This window comes from Hesperophylax consimilis, chromosome 4 (genome assembly GCF_061612785.1).
Source record: "Hesperophylax consimilis isolate HC1 chromosome 4, BYU_Hcon_1.0, whole genome shotgun sequence".
NCBI lineage: Eukaryota > Metazoa > Arthropoda > Insecta > Trichoptera > Limnephilidae > Hesperophylax > Hesperophylax consimilis.
In genome coordinates this window covers 22,384,590-22,409,191 of record NC_142839.1, presented here as the reverse complement: position 1 = coordinate 22,409,191, position 24,602 = coordinate 22,384,590, and the positions used below count along the sequence as shown (strand labels likewise).

The window sequence follows — 24,602 nt, the reverse complement described above, 5'->3', positions numbered from 1 at the left end:
TCCAATTATTCTCCTTGGTTACAATTAACTCATCGTATCGAGTCAGTTCTCCTTGCTCATAGTATTCTTCATATTTGTTGTTTGTTGGCGTGTTTTTAAATTTTCTCCATAATTTATCTCTTGTTTGTATATTTTCTATGAGAAAATTATTCATCAAACTTTTTTGGTTATGGCTATACATGTTTTTAACAAATTTTGTGATACTAATTTTTTCGTAGATTGTTTTAAAGATTGACATAATATTTTGATATATGATATTAGGATTAGTGTGAGTTTGAATTGAGTTCCGATCAGTCTTTATAATCATTTCTTCAACTTTTTTTCATATAGTACAGTGTTTTATACATGGTGCAATAGTAGGTCGAAGACTGCAATGAATTTCGATGCAGTGAAGCAACTACTGTTGCCCGCAAAGATATTAGAAGAACATATCTTTGGTTGCCCGCAACTAAAGTTGCGCCTTGACTACTTCTTTCAATCAAAAGATAAGTGTTTTATATAGTTGGCCAGAATATCTTAATTTCAGCGTTTTAAGACGTTAGTAATAAAACGACATTAACAGGTACACATTTCATATTTTATTAAGCATTTGATACATGAAAAGATTAATGTTTTATATAACCTAGGTACTACGAATGTAAGAATATGTACTTTAGTTCTTGTGTCAATTTTGTTCTTATTTATAAGTATGCTTAAAATTGCCCAGTTGATGACGGACGTAGAAAGTACATTATTATAATTTATAATTATTTTTATCTTACATGTTTACACGAAGATCTTGATACTGCATCATGTCTTAGCAATATTGAAATAAATTTCCCAATTCCCGATGTTTCATACGCTATATGATTCACCTAAATACATTTCAAAATAATATTTTTACTCTCTACTACAAATTCAGCCCTCTGACCCAAATGTGTCAACTATTTATTAAGATAATCGGTAAAAAACCTAAAAGAACAAACTCTTAATTTGTAACATACTGAAAAACATTAATCTCATTTTCACCAAAAAATTTCTATTTTGTACCTGAAATGTATAATAAAATCATAAGAAATCTCTTTCAATGGCGTAGAATCTTATATATATATATATAACTTCCGATTTTATTGTCCTGGTTTAATCTTCCCCATAGGAAAAACTAAACCCTTCCACACACTTTTCAACAAATGATCATCAACTATAAGATGTATGTGTATATCAACTATATACTATTATTTAAGATTATCAATATTATATAAGATTATTTAACTTATCTTCACATACTAAAATAAAATTGCCTATATCAAAATCGCGTTCTATACTAATAACACAATAGGTATGTTACTAAAAAACAATACAGAGATAGGTAAGTTTTTAGATTCTCACGGCCAAAAGCATTTTTGTTGTTTGTTTTTGGGGTGTTATGCCGTGTTGCGTGTGTTATGCAGTGTCCATCATCTGCCCTGATGATGGACACTGCAACGCTGTCCGAAACGTCGGCTAAAGAAGGAGTTAGCGCAACACGGCATAACACCCCAAAAACAAACAACTAAAATACAGAGATAGGTCATCAATTAAGGCACTCAGGCATATAACTTATATAACTATGTTGTAATGATTGTTGATCATTATACATAGGTAAGACAACTAGAAATATAAATATTAGACACACATAACATATAAAATGTTTAAATAACAGTAATTTTGCAGAGTTTGCCAATCATCTCATTTCCACCGATCATACTTTTACTAAGGATACAGAGGTTAAAATTCTTAAAAAGGCAAACAATAAGATAACTCAGATGCACTTTTACTTAGAAAAACATGAATAATAACCGTAGTTTATTGAACAACAAAAAAAAAATCTTTTTGTCATATTTTTGTAATATTTCCAGTAAACGGCTTAGTTTTTCCGAGAAATCCCCCAATTACCCCTTTGGTCACTTCCCACTCATATTTATCAGTATTGTATATCAAAAGTATTTTTAATTTCGAAAAAACTTATCTATCTTTTGTACTTCGACCATCATGTAGAGTCACCTCCGAAGTTAGGGCACTTTACCCCTTGACATCTTGTACATGTAGGTGATGAGTTACTTGAGTAAGCCTTTATTTTTTAATTGTATTTTTTTATATACCTTTTCATTATGAATAAGCACATGATGATACTATATATAATAGAAACGAATTGAGAAACTAATGTAGTAAGGTTTTATTTATCTTCTCAAAAATGATTTTAGTTTGCTGTATCTGTCTTAGAAGTCACAGATCGGATGTAATTTTTCAAAATTTTTTTAATGTTTTTTGCTGATAAAAATGTTAAATAATCAATGGGTTTGGACTCCCAGCCTTTGTATAAAATGATTTTTTAAATCAGAAATCAGATATCACTTAAATAATAAACAAATAATCCAACATCCCTTGTTACGAATAACCTGAAAATATTTAAAAAATCTCCTACTGACATTCCTGTAAACGGACAATATTGCCTGTGACATGAAGAAGGACTTAGCCAACCGAGGAAACAGACTAACGACGCTTGGGTGGGAATTAGTCTCGATGCCAACTCAGCCACTGACTCAAAAATGAGAAAATAACATTATGTGTCGTATCTAGGTAATGCGCATTTTCTTAAATATGAAACATTGACGAATCCGACATGTAAAGATGGCGTGACTTCAGTAAGCTGCGCACAGAAAACATCCCCATATTTTTTATTTATTTATTTGGTTTAGTTCCTAATGAGGATCGTTTCCTTTGTAGATTTACTTGGGCGTCTGAAAAAAAAATCTTAAATAAGGTGAACTATTAAAGTGTTCATAAGTGAAATGATAGGTATATTGGAATTTTATTACCTTTTGCCATTTCGAAGTGTGTACCCAAGATATTGTCGATAATTCCCACCCATTCCTGGACAATGGTTCTATTACCGATGAGTGTGTATCGTTTCGGATTATCAAACCTTTGAAAATAAACTTGGAAAGTCCCAGGTGAGTTACTTTGGGGATTTGTTTTACCCAAACTGTCGAAGCTAATTGAGTCGTGGTAGTCAAACAGTATTTCACAGTTCTAGAAAATATTTTTAAATGTATTAGATTTTTTCATTAGTACCTACTCATAATTTTATTTGGGAAAGATAAAATAAACTGGTTGAGAATAAATATATCACAAAAAATGGTCAGACGTACCTCAACGGAGATAACGGTAAAGATGATCATTTCCTCAAATAGAAAACATGTCATCTCAAATGTTCGATCATTGCTATCAGTTACGTAGAAGTTGTCTTGTTTTCGCAAACTACCCTGAGCCATTAAATCAACCTGCAAAAAAATAAACGCGTTGAATACCACTTTTTTATCAAGATACTGTTAAAAATGTGACTGCATGACCATTTCCTAATAAAAGATTAGACATTCAAAATATATCTAAACACGTGTTCACGAAGGTGGCCTTATCCGAACAAATAAAATAGACGATAATAGATAATATAATTATTATTGATAACGCGTGTCCCGACTTTCTCATAATATATTTGAGCATAACTGATAGTTTGTTGCGATTTTTTTCAAATCAATCGTTATAGGCCCCGAGTCTCGATTTTAACAGGAAACTTCAGTTATTTTTTTCCGTGTATAAACAAAATCGTGAAAAGTTATTTCAATTTCCTATTGTAAAACAAATGATCTTGCAAATGATCTGTGTATGTTTCGTACCTTCTGCGTTTTAGAGACATTTTATTTTTTTATTTTAACGCCCATTGGGCTTTTACCTATAATAATGAACAGCTTTATTTTTTAGTTATACAGATTACATTTAAAAAATCAGTGTTCACAAAATACAGGTAACATAAAAAAATATCAGAGTTAACAAAATATAAGAGTTTAAAAAATATAGGTATGGATAGAGTGCAAATAAGTGAGACGAAAAATGGAAAATCTGCCAAAATCCTCCAAATCAACCATAGTGATAATAATAAAGTATAACAATAGTTTACAAATTAGGTAAAAATAGTTCGCACATACTCCGTTTAAAGTTTTCCATGTTCAAATTATTGTCAAATACATTTATATTGTTTAAGTATTTGTTAGCAAGGCTGTGTAAACGTTGTATTGGAGAGTGAAAACTATAGTTGGAATGAGATGTAAGTATGTAAAATGTTGATATTTGTGTAGTTGTTCGTGTAGGTATATGTGTAGATTTATTAAATGCAGGAGTTCACAACAATTGAATTTAGAGTACAATAATTTTAACAATAAGGTTAGGTCGTTTATATTTCTTCTGTTTTCTAATGTCGGAATATTTAAAAGATTCAATAATGACAGGTAATTTATGTGTTCTAAAGGGATGTTAAGTTTGAAATTGACGAAGCGTAGAAATTTTCTTTGAATTCTTTCAACATTATGAATAGGTATGTACCTACATTGTAGAAGGGCGACCAAACTATGGAGTTATGTTCTATCAGGCTTCTAAGGGATATGTACAATAGTTTTATGATTTGTAAAGATTCAAAGTTTTTAATTGTTCTTAATATAAAACCTAATGTTTTCATACCCTTATTCACAGTTTCTTGAATGTGGGCCGTAAAATCTAGTTTCTCATCTATTATTATGCCAAGATCTCGCATTTCCTTTACTCTTTCTAAATTTGTTTTATTTATTGAATAGCCAAAAAATTGTGATGTTTTTTTTCTGGAAAAGGTCAAAATTTTGCATTTATCTACATTTAAATATAAATTGTTTTGCGAACACCAGTTATTTATTAGTAGCAGTTGACTATGTCGTTTATAAAAACAATAAATAAAATTGGGACAAGATGAACTTGCGTTACGCCACTAGTGGCCAAAAATGGTTTAGATAAAAAAGATTTTATTTTAACAAGTAAAGTTCTACCAGATATGTAGCTTCTTAACCAGTTTAACACATTTGGTCTGATTCCTATACAATGAAGTTTTTGGATCAGCACTTTGTGAGACACTTTATCAAAGGCTTTCGAGAAATCAGTATATACAGTCAACTTGTTTATCTTTAGAAAAAGACTCCAATATATAGTTTTGAAACAGTGGTAAATTTGTTGTAGTTGATCTACCTCTAATGAAGCCATGTTTTTTGTCATTTATTAACTTTGTTAGTGTGGGATATATTTCTTCCAAAACTAAAGATTCAAAGATTTTGGGTAAAACAGATTGATATGCATATTGGTCAATAGTTTAAAATGTCAGTATCGTCACTTTTTTTAAATATTGGAATAATATAGCTGGATTTCCAGTAGACGGGAAAATATCCAGAAGATAGTAGATGGTTAAATAAAATGGTTAGTGGTTTAGACAATACGGAGGAGCACTGTTTTAGGAAAATTGGCGGGATGGTGTCCGGGCCTACAGACTTGTTTATGTCTAAGTAACGTAGTTTTTTTTTGCAAGATCCTTCAGTGATGTAGCAGTCTGTAAAATGTGTGGTTTTTTTTAATGTATATGAAGGAATATTTCTGGTGTTTCATCATCATAAAAAAGTTTAAACATATAAACATAATAAAAAGAAAATATATTTTAAACACCTCTTTCACATTTTATCAAGGCTAGTTTGACACCTTATTGGGCTTACCTTAGAATATCTGATCTGTTCCAGTTGAGTTTTCATTTCACATTTTTTCGTGACTTCTTCCAAAATATTTTTGGCGGTAGTTAATTTTTCAAATATCAAACCAGATTCTTCTATATGTAACTGAATGAGATTTTTAATCACATTGACAAATAACGTGATGATATGCAAAGGATCTATGAATAATGTATACAGCGGATTGTCTTCATTCATTTTCTTTATGATGTTCTAAAAAAAATTCAATACTTTCATAAAAGAATAATTTTTTTTAATAATTTTCTTGAAACTTATTTTCTGAATTAAATTACCTCACAGAAGTGTCCATATTGGTTTACTACAACAAAATCCCCGTTGTCATTCCTTATACATATTTTAGTGTCGTAAAGCATAAAACTTAATTTCTGAAAAAAATAATTGATATCAAAGAAAAATTCTAAATCAAAAGTTCGTAGCTTTGGTTCTATGAAATATTTATTATATTTATATTTTTAAGAGGTATAATTATTTAAAACACTTGAAAATCATGGTAATGGCCATGGTATTTGATTCATTAAAAAGATAATTTTATCTCATTAGTGATATGACTTAAGGTAGGCGACACATAACGCTACACGCATCATGGCTTGGTCTATTTCAGCATATCCAGACACTTCCATACGCCATGCACTACCAATGCGAATGTATGGAAAATTTAGCCCAACCTATATCGGCAAAGTCGAAGGGAATGTTAGCTTCCAAGTCGTCCATCTTCTCTGGTTAAATCTGGTGTTAAATCTCATAATAATTTAAGCCAATAATACACAGGTCCATTAGGCCATTGAATAGCATTGTATTTAGTCATTGCATTAGGAAAATTATGCGCTTATCCAATGTTCCCTACAATAAATTGATTGTAGCACATGTTGCACCATTTTGTTGTGACCAAGACTTCTTAGACATTAATGCAGTTGCAAAATGAAAATAAATAGGGACGTGGGTGTGAAAATAAAAGCAAATTGTTTTTTCATTATAATACCTAGATGGAAATAATACAAATATGTATCATCTGTATGCGGCTTCACCACAGTTTGATAATGCCTTCAGAAATCGAAATGACTGTCACGCGTTATAATCACTGTACAAAGAGAACTAGTTTATAAATTAAATAGTAATATTTTCGAATACGTAAGTGGAAAAAAAAGGTCTACAAATTAAACTTGATGATAATATATTAAGTTGCTTATATTTATAGGAGAACGTTTACAGAAAATATGTTTTTTTGATTACTTACATGTTCAATAATCACGTCTGCTAAATCTGTCAAATTGTATTCAGCTTTCTTAATGGCTGGTAGCATAATTTTGGAGTAAAAGTTGTAAATATTTTTTGTATTCGTCAATATTTTCTCATGGATTGGCAAACTTTGCGGACCCTCAACCCAACTCTTCAAATTCGTTATATATTCCTTTACGTCTGCGATAAGATTATCCATAAAATCCAAGGGTTTTTCTCTTCTTATTGAATCCCTATAAATGTTAATATATAAATACTTCGTAATATTTAAAAAAACCCATAATGATTTCCTTCGAAAACTAAAAAGATTTTATTTTTTATTTTTCTGTAAATTGCTGCAGGAAGATTTATTATGGTTTATTTGAATGAGTCATTGATTTATGTATGTTAGGAGAATGAATATAAAAATAATACAATGTTTCCTAGAATACTATGCAACGTAGAAAAAATAATAATAAAACAATCTTTTCCCCAGTGGAACTTGCCTTTTTCATTACAGAACGCTATCAAACAAATAATTAAAATAAAATAAAAACATTATTTTTCCGAATGCTGTTGTCAATAATCAATGGCGCGGATTGTAACGAAACGTAACGAAGTTTTGTAGGTCTATTGAAAATATTAGATAGGTTTGTACTGATAATGTAACAAAAATTTCTAAGGAGTTTGCGTTTGCTATGATAGATAGGGCACTGTGGGGTAGGTAATATAAGATGTACATAGATGGAATCAATTTGCACTGTGAACAACTTCATTTTCGGTGACGGAAACTTGGACGCCAAAGTATGCCAGTGAAGACAAAGTATGCTGAACTGTGTGGTAGAGTCTGAGAATCATCATTAGGGAAGGGCACTGTTTTTTCATTAATAAGAGCATTGGAATCATAAAAAAAATAGACGTGGATTGATATTAAAGATTGTATTAATTAATATAAATGGGTTGAAACCAAAGATATTAGAAGAACGAGATATGCTATGTTGGCCGCCGGACCGTAGGCGGAGTACTACCTAATTAGGGTACTTTGAATACTATCGGGACGTGTACGCACAGAAATCTGTTCTATGTATTAGTGCGGATACCTTAGCGTAAGCGAAGGTGTGCAGTAGTATTGGTGAACAAAACCGGCGACACTGGGCAAAACAATTCCACACAGTATGAACTGCTCATAGCACGTCTCGTTCTTCTAATATCTTTGGTTGAAACACATACCTGTGGACCAATTCTACAAGTGAGCTATCTATCTAGAATCTAACAACACTCGATGCGACGATTCGGGTTCCTGAAAACGGGATGGAGACTCCACGGGCCTGAGGAGCCTTCCATCTCTCTCCTCATAGCATCAGCGTCTGGTCTGGTAGCTCCTTCCTCCCCGAATTCCACAAATAAACGGACACGGAGATACGTTAGTGCGATGGGTCGTTTATTTAGCCGCTGTACAGCTTGACCGGTCAGTGGTTGAGTGGGCATAGCGCTTGGGTCTCACCCGAGCGTCGCGTGTTCGATTCCTCGGCTGGCTAAGTCCTCCATCACAACACAAGCAACATTTTCGGCTTACTGTGGTGGTAGTAGGAGATTTTCAAACATTGTTGGGTTATTCGTAACCTGGGAATGTTTAAAAAAAAAAAAAAAAAAAAAAAAAACCTAGTCACAGACTTGACAAAACTTGAACTATCCCCGATATCACAATAATAAAATCAGAGCGGTCGCACCACGACCGAGTGTAAACTTAACGATCTGGCCTGGCCTGATCAGCGTTTGGTCTGGTAGCTCATTCCTCCTTCTGGCTGGAGTTCGCGTGGATGCAGACCACCTGGTCCCGGCGACCCTTGACATGAGGTCGGTGGAATACTCGAATGAATTCCACAAATAAATAGACACGGAAATACGGTAATGCGATGGGTCGTTGTGCAGCGGATACAAATATTAGGTACATGAACGGTATCACCGCCCGCCATTATAACAGGAATTCCGAACTTGAATTATCCTGATATCACAATAAAATCAACGCGGGCGGCCACGACCACAGCCACAACTACGACCGGCTGTAAACTTAACGATCACATATTACTGTTATAATTTATTAATAAATAATCCACATTTTGTTCAAGTCGGTAACGTGCCGTGGCCTGTCGGCGCGTTCCCTAGAAGTGACCCGAACGACCAATTACCCTCTCTAGTTCAAATTTTAAACTACCTACTCCCGGAGAAAAGGTGAAGCTGTTGATAGCCAGTCAATTATAATGATCTGACGGCAATTTACCCGGGGTAATATGAAACACTACTAATTTTAATTAGGAAAATAATTATTTATAAAATAAACTAATTATTTTCATAACAAAATGTGAAACTAAAACATGTGCTGCATACCTCTGATTACTGGGCAATACGTTTTTTTCAGGTTGTTTGAAGAAGTTGTCCTTTGTTTCGATATTGGTTGGGTAAGCAGTTGTTTGGCTGGTTTCTCGAATTTCTGAATCGTCTCCTGAAAAATACGATGGTGAACCTCACTTAATAGATTATTATAACTTATAATTTTGTATCACACGGCACGACTTACCATGCCATTTTTATAATGTACACCGTGTTTGCATCTGAATGCGGACGGCATGGCCTTTAACCAACAACAATTAATTCGCATAGCGAGCAAAACAGATGATGAAAAAATGCTCTTCTCGAGCGACATTTCGCATAACGATTGATTCAGAAAGGGTATGTCCCATCTTCACGTCACTCACTTGTGAGCCGGGACTTCCGCGCTAGTGCGTCAGTCGGTCAGTCTTCGGCAGGGGGGGTCGACTCCGACCTAAATTTTGGTCCTAGAATGGTGGCGGTTCGGTGACGTCATAGCAATATTTAAAATGCCAATATCCAATAGGAACACTTTGAACGCCATAGAAGAACTGAGTTGTATAAAATGGGATATCTGTGGTAACAAAAGTCAAAACACCACATGTTTATGGTTATATTCATGGTTCTTCGCCGACGTAAATATTTGTGAAAAGTGAAAGTAGATTTGTTAAAATGCCTCGCTAATTTCGCTGTAGTGTCGAAAGCTGTGAGGATGTTGTTTCAGTGCGACACGACAATAACGAGAGTCTGTTTCGGGAATGTGCGTGGAGAATTGGCAGAATAGATTATATTTATTACCCGATTTTGGCAAATTATGCACATGTTTGTAGTTCGCATTTTGCAAAAAAATTAAAAACGACGTGGCTCGTTGAAAAAAGATGCTTTGCCGACCCTTAATCTTCCAGATATCGGAATATATCGGGATTTACCTGGTGCACAAGGGACCCGGGATGTTAACCAAAATGCAGGTGCGAATCTCCCTCTGTTTGTTTAATGTTTCTAATGTAACTTATCATTCACTTTATTTATTATTAGAGAGATAGAATGAAAGAATAGACGTTGATTTGAGTCGTTATTATGATAAAGATATTCATTCAATAGAATTATTATTTCTTCAAAGCCAGCAACTGAATTACAGATATAATATTCTATGTTTTGTTTGAGTAATGTGATGTTTATTTATTTCAGATTTCTTCCCTGAACCCAGCAGCGGGCTCATTGCTGCCAAAATGGACGTAGAAGCGTATACCTTCATACGCTTCTATATACAACTGTTTTATTTTTCTCTAAATGAAATAATATTCTAATATTCTGTTTTGGTGTGTTAACATTTTAATCTCATTTAAAATGTGTTTTGTGTTTACACAAGCTTGTATGTCCCTTTTTTGTGTTATCTGTGTTTGAGTAATAAAATAATTCATGCAATTACGAGTTTTTCATTTTTAAATAATATTTTAGGCTAATAAATTGGGACCGTATTTATATTGTCTATGGTAGTACCGTTTTTTTTTTTTTTACTTTCCTCTATCTTTGGTCGATGGTTTGTGACGTCGTGACAACTATTCCCTTCTCATGCCCTTCTCGCCCTTCTCTTTCTTTTTCTCTTAGTTCCAAAAAAATCCGTCGGACGAAATATGTTCAGTACTAAAAGCACGAAGATGACGATCTAGGTGTAGGTTCATTTATGGTCTTCGGTTAGAACTCATTCCACTAGTACGTTAGTGTCGCATGTGATCACACATTTTTCTAAACTTGTGTTTAATATTTGTAATTTTTTGGAAAGCATGAGCCTGGCTGATCTGGCGAACACATTTAATCGGTCTACATCAAGGAATTGCACTATCCCCAAGAACAAGGATAAAATTAAGAGGAAGCTTCAAGCCAAAAATGTGAATATTTTTGGTATAGGTACCTTATATTGTATGTAATAGGCATTAAAATAGCTTGACAAACGGAGTCTAGAAACGTTCGATTTTAAGCACAAAACTGTTTTTTATTTATTTTGTTAATAATTTTACAAGAAAGCAAAAAAGTTAATCAAGTGAAACAGTCACAGATAATCTAAGCTATAATCTTGTATTTTTTAAAAGTGTTTTCCTTTACGCGCTTATACGTTTCTATTGAAAAAAAAATTTGTGGTGTACATTTATATTTTTTATTGAGTAATTTATTATTTTATTTGTATTTTTTTCTAGCAAAACGATAGGAAAACTTTCAATTTATCTAAAGTATATTTTTTGGTATTCATACTATATATTCATATTTGGTTTACCAATTCGTTATAAAGATAAATCAAAATAGTAATTTAGCATTAAGCTTCTCCTTAAGAAGTGAGATGCAAAACCACACCGTTACTCCAGCATATGGATCAGCAGGTAATGAAACTCTCCACTAAAACACTCATCAAGCGTTGTTTTGAGGTGACTGAAGGGATAAGTCTCACTCTCAGAGAGTTTCGGAAAAATCACTTTCACCTTTTACTTGCCTCAAGATGATTGACAGGCCGTGGCAAAGGGTTTGTTAGAGCACCTTCACTTCTGCTTGGAAGAAGCCTTGGCCAAAGAGCGTTGTCGAATGTGATTTTGAGGGGTTTTAAAAAGTACCCGTGGAGTCTACCATCAAAAAGATTAAGTCTTCGGCCAACACCATGGGGCTGGAGGTGATTAACGATATTGATGAGCTTGTGGAGACCACAGTCAAGAGCTGACCACAGAAGAGCTTGTGGAGTTGCATTGTATTTCACAGCATGAAGTTATGAAGGAGAGTTTGTTAGATGAGGAGGAAGTAACAGAGCAACAATCTTTTGGCGCAATAAAATAAATGCTGAAAGAATAGAAAATTGTTGAATGGCACATTGAAAAACACCCTCATAAGGAGGCTATGCGTTCTACAAATTTATTCAATGATAATGCTGTCTGATTTTCACAAAATTTGGAAATGTCGGCAAAAACAAATTTCTTATATGTAAAAATTTATTAATAATAAATATTGCAATGATATCACGAAAGTCTTCATTTTCTAGTAAAATTTCATTTTTATAACTAAAATACATTAAGCAAACATCACAATCAATACACTTACGTTTTGTTTTTTCTTTTAACTGTTTTTGAATAGCATCTTTCCAAGAATTGTGAACTTCGGGAGAGTTATTTTCAAAAACAATATTTGTATTTATATCTTTATCTTTATAATCGTGTACTTCGAAGTTACTTTCGGACGATTCTTTAAAAGCAAGGGATTTCATCGGGATCGTACTGCATACGTATAATTCATCAAATGACCCTGGTGCCTGAAAACACACTAAATTGATAAATTTGTAACCGAGTCTTTAATTCACACATCCATTATATTCACATATTTTTAGTGAATTTTTAAATCATAATTAAACAAAAAAAATATTTTATCTATAATATTCTCTTTATCACATTATTTTAATAATATTAGAACAATATAAAATAGAAAACATAAAAAAAGATTAACCCTATGATGAGCGAAAAGGACTGGCCGGCAGTGGCTGCTGGAGATTTTTGGGTGTACTAGAGTGCTTATGTCATTAAAATGGCGTTATTGATATTGTTGTAGCTGGAAACGATTTTTTATGCTATTTCGAAAATTAGGTTTTTTGTATGAAGATTTTCAGGAAATCCGTGCGGCCAATCTGAAAGTTTGTGAAAATCTTAATACAAAAAATCGAATTTTCGAAAAAAAACAAACTTCCTGAAAGTCGGTGAGGCGAATTTAATCGGGGCAGAAACAGCTAGATATCGTATTTTTCGTTGGATATTTAGATTTTTTCAAACCGGAATTGTGCAGAAACCTACTAAGCCTGCACAGACCTAACAAATTAGGTACTTCTAAAATTTAACAACCTTACTTGTTAACATGATGAAATTTTTATACAATTGATCCGTGCATCTGAATTATTTCATCAATTAATCCGTGCATCTGAATTCCTTTCAAATTGAAACGTAAAATAAAAACAGACATAAAATATTTCATGGAAATATATAAACATTACTTAACCAGCTAAAGACGCCTGTTTATCTGTTGTGTCAAATGTATATAATAATGATTCCTGATCAAAATTTAAAACGGCAAAAAAATTAGATAATTAAAAATCCAAAGAAAACATTTCAGTCATTTTACTTAAGAAATTTGCAAGAGAAATATCACTTAACAATAAAGAAAAAAAAATAATTCCCAGAAAAACAACAAAAACTGAAATTTTTAACGCATTGATTTTTTCCAGTTCAAATGTTTATCAAGACATGCATTTGGCATTTACCTTATAAAACCATCACTTTGTGTTGACTCGACCTCTTAATTGTCCTAACTCGCTTGAATGAGGTTTTTATACCTCCTTCTCTCCAGCGTTCAGTTTCGCTTTTGCAAAACGATATCGTGCTGGGCCTAGCTAACTCTGAATATTCCCCGCCCCTGTGGTATCGCACACAGTAAAATAAGGCCTACGCTTTGGGGTTGATCTACAATAAATCCCTTAACTTCACGTTGTGTGATTTGTTAATTCGAAGCCCCCCCCGCTATGGGGTGGTAGGTATTTAATGTCTCCTTTCTGTGGTAACTCCCGGTTCTTTTTAGCCAAAGCGTGGGGAAAACGTCCATCGACCCTCAGCGAGTTCTACAAGGAACGAGTACGTGTCTCACCTAACTTTCGAATACTGGACCCTATTACTAATCGACCTAACAGCTTATATCATATCTTTACAATTTCCTTGTATCCCCGCCCTTACCTAATGTCCCCGTGTTTATAAATTCTAGATTGTGACATAGAACCGAACCCCCCCCCCCCCCCCCCCCCCCCCCCCCCCTCTTGTGTACGGGCTATTAAACCCTTCGTTGAATAGTGTGTTGTTTCCGCATAAGTACTGGGACTCTCTCGTCGACCTCTGTAACGATGTACTAAAACTAGATAAATGGATTTAGCTGTGGTTAGTAAACTTTGGGTGTTGCGGATGGAAGTGGAAACGAGAGAAAAGGAGATGGGAACGGATTGAATGACGAGAAAAAGGTTTTTTTTTTGCAAACTGGGTCGGCACCTCACTGCCCCAAATGAAATGGTCGCTATTCTTCCAAATGCAAAACCCCAAGAACCAATACGTGTCTGGCTTTCCCCGAGGTCTGGTCTAACTTCTTCTTATAGTCGCCTTGACACCTCCGGACCGCTCACGTCAGAGGGAGAGATAATGCACCTGTTGGAATATCCCAAATCACCCCGCCCCGCTTCCTCCGACGGACTACTTTACTGACTGTAAAAGGGGAATTTTCATTGCGTCCCTTATCATGATGCTAAACGCGTGCATGTTTCAAATAGGTTTGTTCTGGTGAGGCTTTCAACGTCCACTAGCCGCCAGGCCTACTATCCACCTCACGAAGGTTGCTGCAAAGGATCTCGAGGGTTTTCCAGTCGAGTTGCATCAACCTCCGGGTAAACCCCGCTTTAGTATGTGTTCGTCCTCCGATTTTGAACCCTCGTTCATCACGCCGACGTCCCCTCCACGCGATTTTGAAAGACTTGGAGCCCGTTCAATTAAACGCCTTCGCAGCGAACCAAGGCCCAAACATTCCAACTTGACATTAATTTTCATACTGCCTCTCGTGTCCTCTCATCCGACCCGGTTCCGCGAAAAGGGATGACCCTCCGAACTCTTCGTGATTCTCCATACAACGTTGACGCCCCGAAATCGCGTGATGAGGAAAGTAGAAAATCTTCTGAGCCGAGGAAGTTGTGTGCTTTCCCAAGACAGCTTACGGACAACATACTCCAACGGTGAGTTCTAAGCCGAGGCCAAAGGTATTTAGGAATTTGTTAGTGAACATATAAGGTTATACAAATATTATTAATTTTATTTTTTTATTTGTTTTGAGCATGAGTTGGTTGCAGCTAGTCGCTTCCATGTTGATTTGAGGTGCCTCTGCGCGGCCGCCAACTCGGTAGAGTGTACGACTTTTGTCGTCAGGCACGGACGTCGAGTGATTTATGGGGTCCCCTTTCTTCCTTTTGGTCGTGTGTCGCCACTAACTGCTTACAAATAAGTAGGTCATTGGCCTCGTGCTAAACACAGCGGTTAGAAGCAAGCAAACAGTTCTAAATGTGATACTATTTTATCAGTTGCAGCCCCATCTTCGTCGCAATTTTAACGTTCTGGAAATATATATTCATGCAAGATCACTCACCCAAAATCGTAATATTACCAGTCCAGTCGGGATATCGACGACATGTACATTAATCCACGTCCAGGGGCTGTAGGTAGGATGTAGAAGCCCCTAAGCCGTTAAGGGTTCGTATTAAATTCGAAATCGATTATCTATGTCACCCGTCTACTCGCCAGTAGGAACTATAACCATATTGTATCTAATTTTTCTAGCTAAAATTTCTACTTTCATACGCCGCTCCGTAGATAGCACATAAATTACCTGATACTAGAATTCGGAATGTTTAAGCGGATCATTTCTTTCAATAGAATGGTCTCTTCCTCCCTAACCGTAAATTGATAGTTGACATGCATCGGTATCTGTTGGCCTCCACTGTACCTAATCTAGATATCTCCCCCTAACGACTATTTTAGAGCATCTAAGTAAGCATTTGCCGAGATCTACCCAAAACCCCCTTCCCCTCCCTAGAACCTTTCATATATTATCTGCCACGTTCACTTCGATTTTTTTCACTCAATTCTTATATCGTGTAGACCGTTAAAACCTTCCCGTGTTCGCAAGGAAAACACTGTCTATACCCCCAATTCAAATGAGCAATTTACCCTACGTTTTATATATTGGAAATTAATTATTATTAATTTTGACCAGAAGGTCCACATGTGATTTACGAATGATGTATTTAGCTCTTATTAAATTCTATTCTCCGAGTAAATTCATTCGCCGCGTTTCTACACGATTTTTATTATTATTTCTTTTTGATCAATGTACGCTGTCTCTTCAATTTCACAATAAATTTAGAACTTTGACTTAGCCGTTTTCGTCTGGTCATTTGATAATTATTATGGTTCTCTATTTTTTTCTCCTCTAATGGCACACGCGTTATTATTAAACATTACCGCAGTCGAGTTTCATCGTTTTATATTAGTCTGAACCAAGAGACTCCAACCCGTGAATTTAGTATCGTCTAATTATGAGTTTACCCTTTTTTTTTGGTTGAATCTAATTAAATTTTAAAACACTTCAATTATTTCAATTAATATTAAAACCACAACTTCACTATATTTAAAACTCTATCAGTTTAGTTTAAAGATAGCACACCAAACTGTCGCGACGTTAAGTTATCGAAGCCCGACTCCAACCAAGTTAAAACGAAAAAGCCCTGATTTCCTCCAAACAACGCTATTTAATAATGTTTTTTCGAATAAATCGACTTAAAATTTGTGCGACTTTCGCCTTTATGAATCCGAGGTTTCACTTCCCGTTAAGTTTAGAATTGCATCACCCCGTTTCAAGGTTTTTGGTTAACGCCTGCCGAGTTGAGGTAGACACCTACCCTCTGCCGAGACGGGTACAGGCGCGTACTCGGTGACCTGACTTTCGGGCGCCCTCTCGTACATGATTTTCGGCGATGTAGATTATTGCGCAAAATTATTTGATTATTTTTCCTCGTACACGTGTTGTGTCTGTAATATTGGTTGATTTCCGGCCTATAGACTAGGTGTAGCTCATTTCTATATCGTTGTTTTTGAAATCTTTCCGAGAAATTCGCTATTGATATCGATAATACAATCGATAAATTATCCCAACTACCGGAAGTTTTCACCCATTATGTCCAGCGCTTGCGCATACAGTATCCTTCCTTGTGTGCTGCCTTCTAGCATTTGATTGGTGTCTACACGATCCGTGGGTGATCCCAGGACACATATACCCTCCTCTCGGTGATGACATACGTAGGCATTCGTTCCAAAATTTGATTCGACACGTTTTTTGTAATTTCGCCTACCTGTTTTGACTCTTTTCGTGATATCCGCCGCATATCTTCTGGTAATTTTTCGTAACCCATCGCTGTCCACTACCCGAGTCGGTGACACCTCTTCCATCATGAGCTAAACTACCTTTCGGGTTTCTTTTCGATTCCTGGTCCTTCCTTTTCGGTGATCTACGCCCAGTACATCCCTGTTTTTACAGTTTTTTTGCGTCTAGTTTTAGCCCAACCCATATACCCCTTTCTCGCTCCATCCAGGAATTTCAATATATTATCCTCGTAACTTTGTTTACGCGCAAAAAAAGGTCGTAAAATTTTGATCGTTAATCAAAGACTTCGTGACCCATTAACTTTTATGTCTTTTCTTAATTACCCAACTTGCATCTCCCCCGTGTTAATATAATTAGGCAATTTCGGCCAAACATCCCATCTTAAGTTAAAATTCGTGTCCATTGTCAACACTTGAAATAGCACTCAGAACCTCAGCGATCGTAAACAATTCTCTCTATGAGGATCACCTCGTAATATGTCTTCTGGACCAAAACATTCTAAAAAACCATCTTCTTTCGCCAAACCGTCACCCCCCTGTTTCGTTATCGCTGGTTGGGTATCGCTTCGTTTCTACCTTAGAATGCAAATTTATCGTCGTTCTCCAAGTGCCCTTACACGCATCGTGAGACCGGATCCCAAGGTTAGCTCAACAGTAAATCAACCTAGAGTGTTTCGTGTCTTTAGACCGCCCTTAGTCTCCGTGATTGGCGAAAAATTATTTAATTGATTTTGGGAATGATCTGATTCGTTGAGCTCCATCACGCCTCTTTTCAATTATTACGTGGTTAACACCTATTACCGACGTAGGTTTCTATAATAAAGCTTCTAGTATGTCCCAGAGATGTCCATAGTCTGTTCGTTTCTCCCTATTCTCTGAACGTATTTTAATTTATGAAAAAAAAAATTCTTTACGTTCCTTTACCCCAAACAGGTCCATTACAACTTTTATGATACCAACTCGAATCTAAACTTTTACATTCTTTACACAATGTGCAACAAAAAATAGCGTCTATCGGTTGGGAAGTGATTTTTTATAAGTAAGGCTGTTAAGCCTCCCGGAAGTCGATCATCGGAGGGTTAAAAAAGAATCTTGCAACCTTTTTCTCTATCAGAATTTGATTTAAGGTCTATTCATACTTACCGGCACAACACAGGCAGAGCACGATGAACCAAAAAAACCCTGAACATAAGCGATTTTGTATGAATACCATTTAAGCTAAATCTAGGAAGAGGGAAAATTTCCTGGCAGTTCTTGTTCGACAAAATTTTTAAATGATTTGCGTGCAAAGTAGTGTAAAATGAACAATTAAATGAGTAAATTATTATTATCCCTATTTTGCTTATCACCATGGCTGATCTACTCACAATGAACTTAAATAGCACACACCAACTTATTCAAAATACAAAAACTAACTTCATTCAAAAACATCATCATAGCTGGTGATCTTAACATAAATATACTTCTTTATGGTCACACTCAAAACATTGAACAACTGAACTTCTGTAATATGGCATTATAAGCACCATTTAAACTCCTATAAGATAACCGAAGATCCAATCATGTGTAGATTATATTATGGTTTAATAAAAAAGACAAATATGTAGTGCAGTATTACGAATCGACAATCACAGATCATTACACAACAATGTTAGGCCTGACTTCCCCAACTATGAACTCAACTTTCTAAAATAACACCGCAAAAATGTTTAGAAAAACAGACATGGGAACATCTCACAAAAATTAACTCAACAGAAGAAGCATGGAAATATTTTTTATGAACTATATGATTTGAAAAGGTAAGTTTTGGTTCAAATGTGACCCCGAGGTCCCTTATGGATTTCACTGAAGGCCATTGTTATTATTTTGTTCAGTTCTTTCAAGTACATACATTTTTTAAAGATGATTACAGTTTATTAATTTTCAATTTTTCTTTATTCAGTGAACTGTTATTGCTGTCATTGAGAAATTTTCGACCATCATGCAAGGCACATGCCCATGTTGTGGTGGTATATTATATTTAAAGTACGTTAAAAATATTAAAGCACATTAAAAATAATTAAACATAGATAGAAGTTCCAATAATTAATTAATATATAAAATATTTCCCATTAAACATAATTGAAACGTATTTAAAATACAACAGATATAGAAAATATTCTAGCCGCAATTGTCCGCCGGTGCTGGAAACGCTACGCTATGATGTGAACGTCTTCATAGATAATGTATGAATCTAATTGAGCCGTCTCTGTCACGCTACGTGTGTGTGCCGGTAGATGTGAACAGAACACGTAGCGTGGCCATCACGGCACAGACGCGAGTATTTACTATCGTTCCCCTGAGATTACAAGGTTCTATCTGAGATTTTGGCCAAAATTGACCAAGAAAAGTTTCATAAAACCTAAAATAGTCCAATTTCAAGTGTTATTCGGGATTCAAACATTGAACCTCAATATCTCAGTTTTATAAATGGCAGATAAACCCCTGTCATTCCAAAAGAACAATATACCGGGACCGCGATTGGCAAAAACGGCATAATGGCGACAGTGAGGCAAATGAGTATGTAGGTCAAGCCGTGCGAACTCGATTTAAATTTGTTCTATTTCAAATTAAAGCGAGTTTTATTTCATATGATCTTAAATCAGATTCGCATGGCTTCGTCCATGCAGTGTCGTGATCAGCTGTAGATGTAGCGCTTTTTTGTACTGAACTGCGCAGGCGCATATATGCGAAGGTTCAGCCAAAATATTCTACTCTCGGTCCCGGCCCGTGCCTGTGCCGGAACGCTATGCTATGATGCACAATGTATGAAACTAATTGAGCCGTGCATGGTTCGCTACGTGTCTGGCATGTTACGTGCAGGTAGATGTCAATCGACCTTAATCTCTACTTAAACAATACAGATGCACGCAGGTCAGGGAATAAAATAATGCAAAATAAAACTGTAAGTAATTATCTCAAAGAAATATGAAATTGATAAAAGTGGCAGTCAGTTCGTTAGTATGGTGGTATATGTTTTAGGTAACATCCTATTTTCAAATGGATTTTGTGAAAGTAATTTATTATTATTATTTATTTAAGTTACAAAAAAAGAGAAATACAAGTACTGGGATGTGTTTTTAGGTACTTACTGTTCCTGGAACAATGTTTGCCAAAACTAAGTAGTTTTCGTGCAGGTAACATTTCATTTCCTCCGTTTTTTTTGGACCATGTTTTATATATAATTTATCACATTTTATTAATTTTCCTCGATTTTCAGATATATCTATCTAAAAGAGAACATTTTCTTAATGGTAAGATTTTTCACTGTGAAAACATAACACTTTTTAATAGGAGATACGTGTTATATTTGCATAAAAATTCTCAAGGAGAGTAATGTATTCAAATAATTTCAACGAAACAATTGGATATTAACAATTCTATTACCTTTAATCCTATAATTGATTCCGAATCAGAATTAATGACCATGTTGATATTATCTAAACATTCCTCAATTGATGTCATCATTTTCCAAAAAGGCCTTATTTTGAATTCTTCAATTTTTACAGCTTTGACTACTTTCTCGTATTTCTTTTTCATGTTAACAATAACACTTCCGTATACTCTTGTTAATCTGTCTATAGGAAAATTAAGAACTCCAGTGTCAATGTTGATAACAGATTTAAATTGTTCTTTTTTTATCTGAAATTGAAAAATAATGGAGAAATAAAATGAATTTGGGTAAGTAAAAAGTGCAGATTTAAAAAAGTAAACGATTCTGTAATATTTAGTTACTTTTATGTAATCAATTCATTAATTTATTTCTTACTGTACTATCATATGATTAGTGACTTACTATTACTTACTCATAAAAATATGTATATTTTAGAATAAAAAATATAAATATTACATGTTCACATTGTATAAAGAAAAATCATAAATTGCTTTTCCTCACCATAAAGAGGAAAGGCTCTGGTGTTGGTGTTGGATTCAAGCTCAAGTAATAAAATCGTCTACGTAAAAGTAAGTTATAAAATAGCGTTAAAAATAACAATGAAAATAAATTAGGGAAACCTAACATTATTCTAAAACCGAAAAGTACAAGCAAAAATGGTCTTTTAGGACATGTTGTTTCATAGAATTTGAATAATTCATAAATTTCACGGTCAAAATTCAAGTTCTGTGAAAGTCATTTAAAGTGCTATTATTATTGCATCATGGGCTAGTTATTTCTCAGTACATAGATAAAAATATAAATTTTATGGATTTTCACAGAACTTTTATATTAACTTAAGAGCTGGAATATTAAATTTGAAATTTGATGTATCATTGAAATTCTGTGAAACAACCCATCCTTACAATGGTTTCGCGTAATTTTTCTATTTATTCATGAATATTTTTGAAAATTTTTAGAGAGGAAGATTGTTGATGTAAACTATTCCTTGATAGAGATATCTTGAATATACTTTGTATTTAATTTTGTTTTGATATCATGCTTATGTATTAAATTGTAAGTTAGTTAACATTTTTTCCTTACAAAATTATATACATGAATAATTTTTTTTACATTTTGTCAATTGCAGGTTAATGCAATAGTTTATTATTAATAGATTTTAATAGAAGATGTCGATGGTTGTAGATAAACTTATCTTTCTTTGAATTATTCAAAGTGGGTTTTAAAAAAAGTCATATTTTGCATCATTAGTCATTAATATCGTATTGTAGTCTCTATTGTAATATAGACAATTTTATATCTGATAATATTATTACGCTAGCGTTTGGACGGTTTCGGCCCTCTGATTGGTCAAATTTAAATATTATGTTTCGGGTAAATTCCACATAGCCTCCATAGCAAAATATCACGCATTCTAGGATTCCTACAAAATGGCAATCCTTCCTTTACCGGCCGCTGGAGTAGTTTCCCTATTGGCTTACAGAACGCATCTCTGGCGTCATAGTAGCGAATAATTTCATCTGAAATAATCCATAACAAATACGTACAATTTTATCTATTAAAACTACCAAACTACCGTTTTAATACGCATTTAAAAAGAAAACAAACATTTGATTCAACTTAATGACAATAAACAACAAACCGTTGCATTTACGATTTAACAAAATATTGATATCTGATAATATTATTACTCCAGCGTCTGGACGGTGTAGGCCCTGTGATTGGTCAAATTCAAATTGTGTTTAAATAAGACTTTAAAGATTAAGACACCATTTCATACTGAAATAGAATCGCCACATGTAATACGATATTTCTTAAAAAATATCGTTTCTGCTCATACAATTTTTGGATAATATCGAAGAAAATATGTCTTAGAAAGTTCATAATCCATTGGATTAATTACATTACAGTGAAAATTATCCACAATTACGTGATTACGTTTGACGTTTGACGAAAAAAGCAGGCGTTAATTCAATATGGCCGATTCCCGATACGCATCGCGGCTAGGTGGCCGACAGAGCGCCCCTCTGGCGGTGAAGAAACGAATCAAATGACTGGCGCGTATATTTAAATATGCAAAATTACTTGAACATCAAGCATTTAATAATAAGATTTCTTCTGGAAGTTTAGTTCTACTTTGCAATGGCATTTTTCATTATTATTTATAATTTTTTTTTGCTTATTAATTACATCTGATTTTATATTGACATGTTTTCTAATTTCTAAAATTTCTAAATTATTTATTTGCGATGCTTTAGTCCTGAGTGAAGTATTTTAAGACCTGAATTTTTATCGAAAGTGTGATTCAAAAGATGATTTGCAAACTCATATTCACTATTTCCATTTAGAACCCTGAGATATTTTTTAGTTCTGACTTCAAAGTTTCTATTGGTTCTACCTTTGTAAAATAAATTACAAATCCAGCCCAATTGAGTTTATAAACTCCTGATTTTTTTGTTTGATTTTCGCAATCTATATTATTAAGAATATATTTATTCATTCTGTTATTAGTGTAAAACGCCGGTTGAATAGTACCAGGAATGTTTATATATATCATTTTAGAAGTGTCGTTATCCACAAACAGAATTCTACGCCATTGTTTATTTATATCTTAAGAACTAGGGTAAAAATACCGTTTGAAGATAATATGTTTAATTATTTTATTTAGTATTTCAACTATCAATTTATTAGAATAACCGTTATTAAATGTTATTTGTCTTATGAATATATTGTTTTATGGTTATATGCAAAAAAAAATTTCAGGTCTTAAAATACTTCACACAGGATATAAAGCATCACAAATAAATAATTTCGAAATTTTAGAAATAAGAGAACATGTTTATAAAAGTAGATGTAATTAACAAGAATTTTTTTTTATAAAGTCTCTTTTAAATATTTTCCCACTTAACTGGTCTTTCATATTGTAATTCATAATTCTTATAAACCCAGCCTACTCTTACCCCTCCCCCCTCCTTCCACTTCTTTTTTCCAATTGTAATCTATATTTAATTTTTGACTTCGGTGTATACTTCGTTCATGAAACATGTATTGGTTGTATATAATAAAGTGAAGTTAAAAAAGTTATTTGTTTTTTAATAAAATAAAGTTTAATCGGATAACATTATTTTATCTATTTCCATTGTATATCAATGCATACGTACATAATAAAATGTAAACATTATATTTATTTATTAATTGGACAATTTGCATGGCGCCGCTTTTGTGAGATATTACCTCAGGGGCGCTATATTGTAATAATCTACCTTTATATATAGATTTTTACTCTCCTGATGAAGGTGTATATATAATCTAACTTTAAACTTTATTAGATACAGGAACAGTTTTAGGAAAAGAATTACCACCAGTTGGAGTAAAATTCACACCTTTTAATTAAACCGACTGCTAATCACATTGCACCATTACCCTCCTTTTATCCATAAACACGGGTACAATTAATCAATATGTAATAATGTATTATTTCAGTCAACTTTGTTGTAACTATCTTTAATTGTTGTGACAAACTATACGATATTGATTCAACTTATAGACATTGACGGTTGTAACACATATTTAAGCACTGCAAGTCTCCTATGAGCAAATTATATTAGGTACCATAACAGTTAATATCAGTTGTAGACATGTAGTCAATAATAGTGTTTCATTTGAAATAATCCATCACAAATACGTAAAATTTCATTTATTCAAACAACTGTCATTCTTATTATGCCTAAATTGAGCATGTTATTATTCATTAACACCTTCCTGTTCCGTGTTTTAACAATATATACTCACCCTCTCTCTGTGAATGACCTAATATCTATCTATTAAATGTAACTGTTGTTAATATCACTTAAACTGGGCGCAGCCCAACCAAGTGCCGCCCGCAGGGCCTAGCAGCAAAAACCCGCGGAGCGGGTTTTTAACTGCTAGTTTAATATTATTTACGTAAATAATAATTTCGTTCCATTTTGACAGAACACC

General features: G+C 34.0%; 1 protein-coding gene across 2 annotated transcripts in view; it reads right to left on the bottom strand.

The window, feature by feature from the left end:
- Positions 1-668: 668 nt before the first annotated feature.
- LOC149424362 (triple functional domain protein-like) overlaps positions 669-24,602 on the bottom strand; it is a 28,811-nt gene continuing 4,877 nt past the window's right edge. Inside the window, exons 2-11 of one of the 2 annotated variants that reach the window (XM_089631299.1) lie at positions 20,615-20,869; positions 20,320-20,457; positions 12,282-12,489; positions 9,219-9,333; positions 6,850-7,084; positions 5,888-5,980; positions 5,583-5,807; positions 3,171-3,302; positions 2,838-3,051; positions 669-2,772 (exon numbers count right to left, since the gene is read on the bottom strand). In XM_089631299.1, coding sequence (XP_089487425.1) covers positions 2,714-2,772; positions 2,838-3,051; positions 3,171-3,302; positions 5,583-5,807; positions 5,888-5,980; positions 6,850-7,084; positions 9,219-9,333; positions 12,282-12,489; positions 20,320-20,457; positions 20,615-20,767 — 1,572 coding nt within the window. In that variant the 5' untranslated portion in view covers positions 20,768-20,869 and the 3' untranslated portion in view covers positions 669-2,713. The remainder of the gene's footprint in view (positions 2,773-2,837; positions 3,052-3,170; positions 3,303-5,582; positions 5,808-5,887; positions 5,981-6,849; positions 7,085-9,218; positions 9,334-12,281; positions 12,490-20,319; positions 20,458-20,614; positions 20,870-24,602) is intronic. The other variant, XM_089631298.1, reaches the window with a different exon arrangement.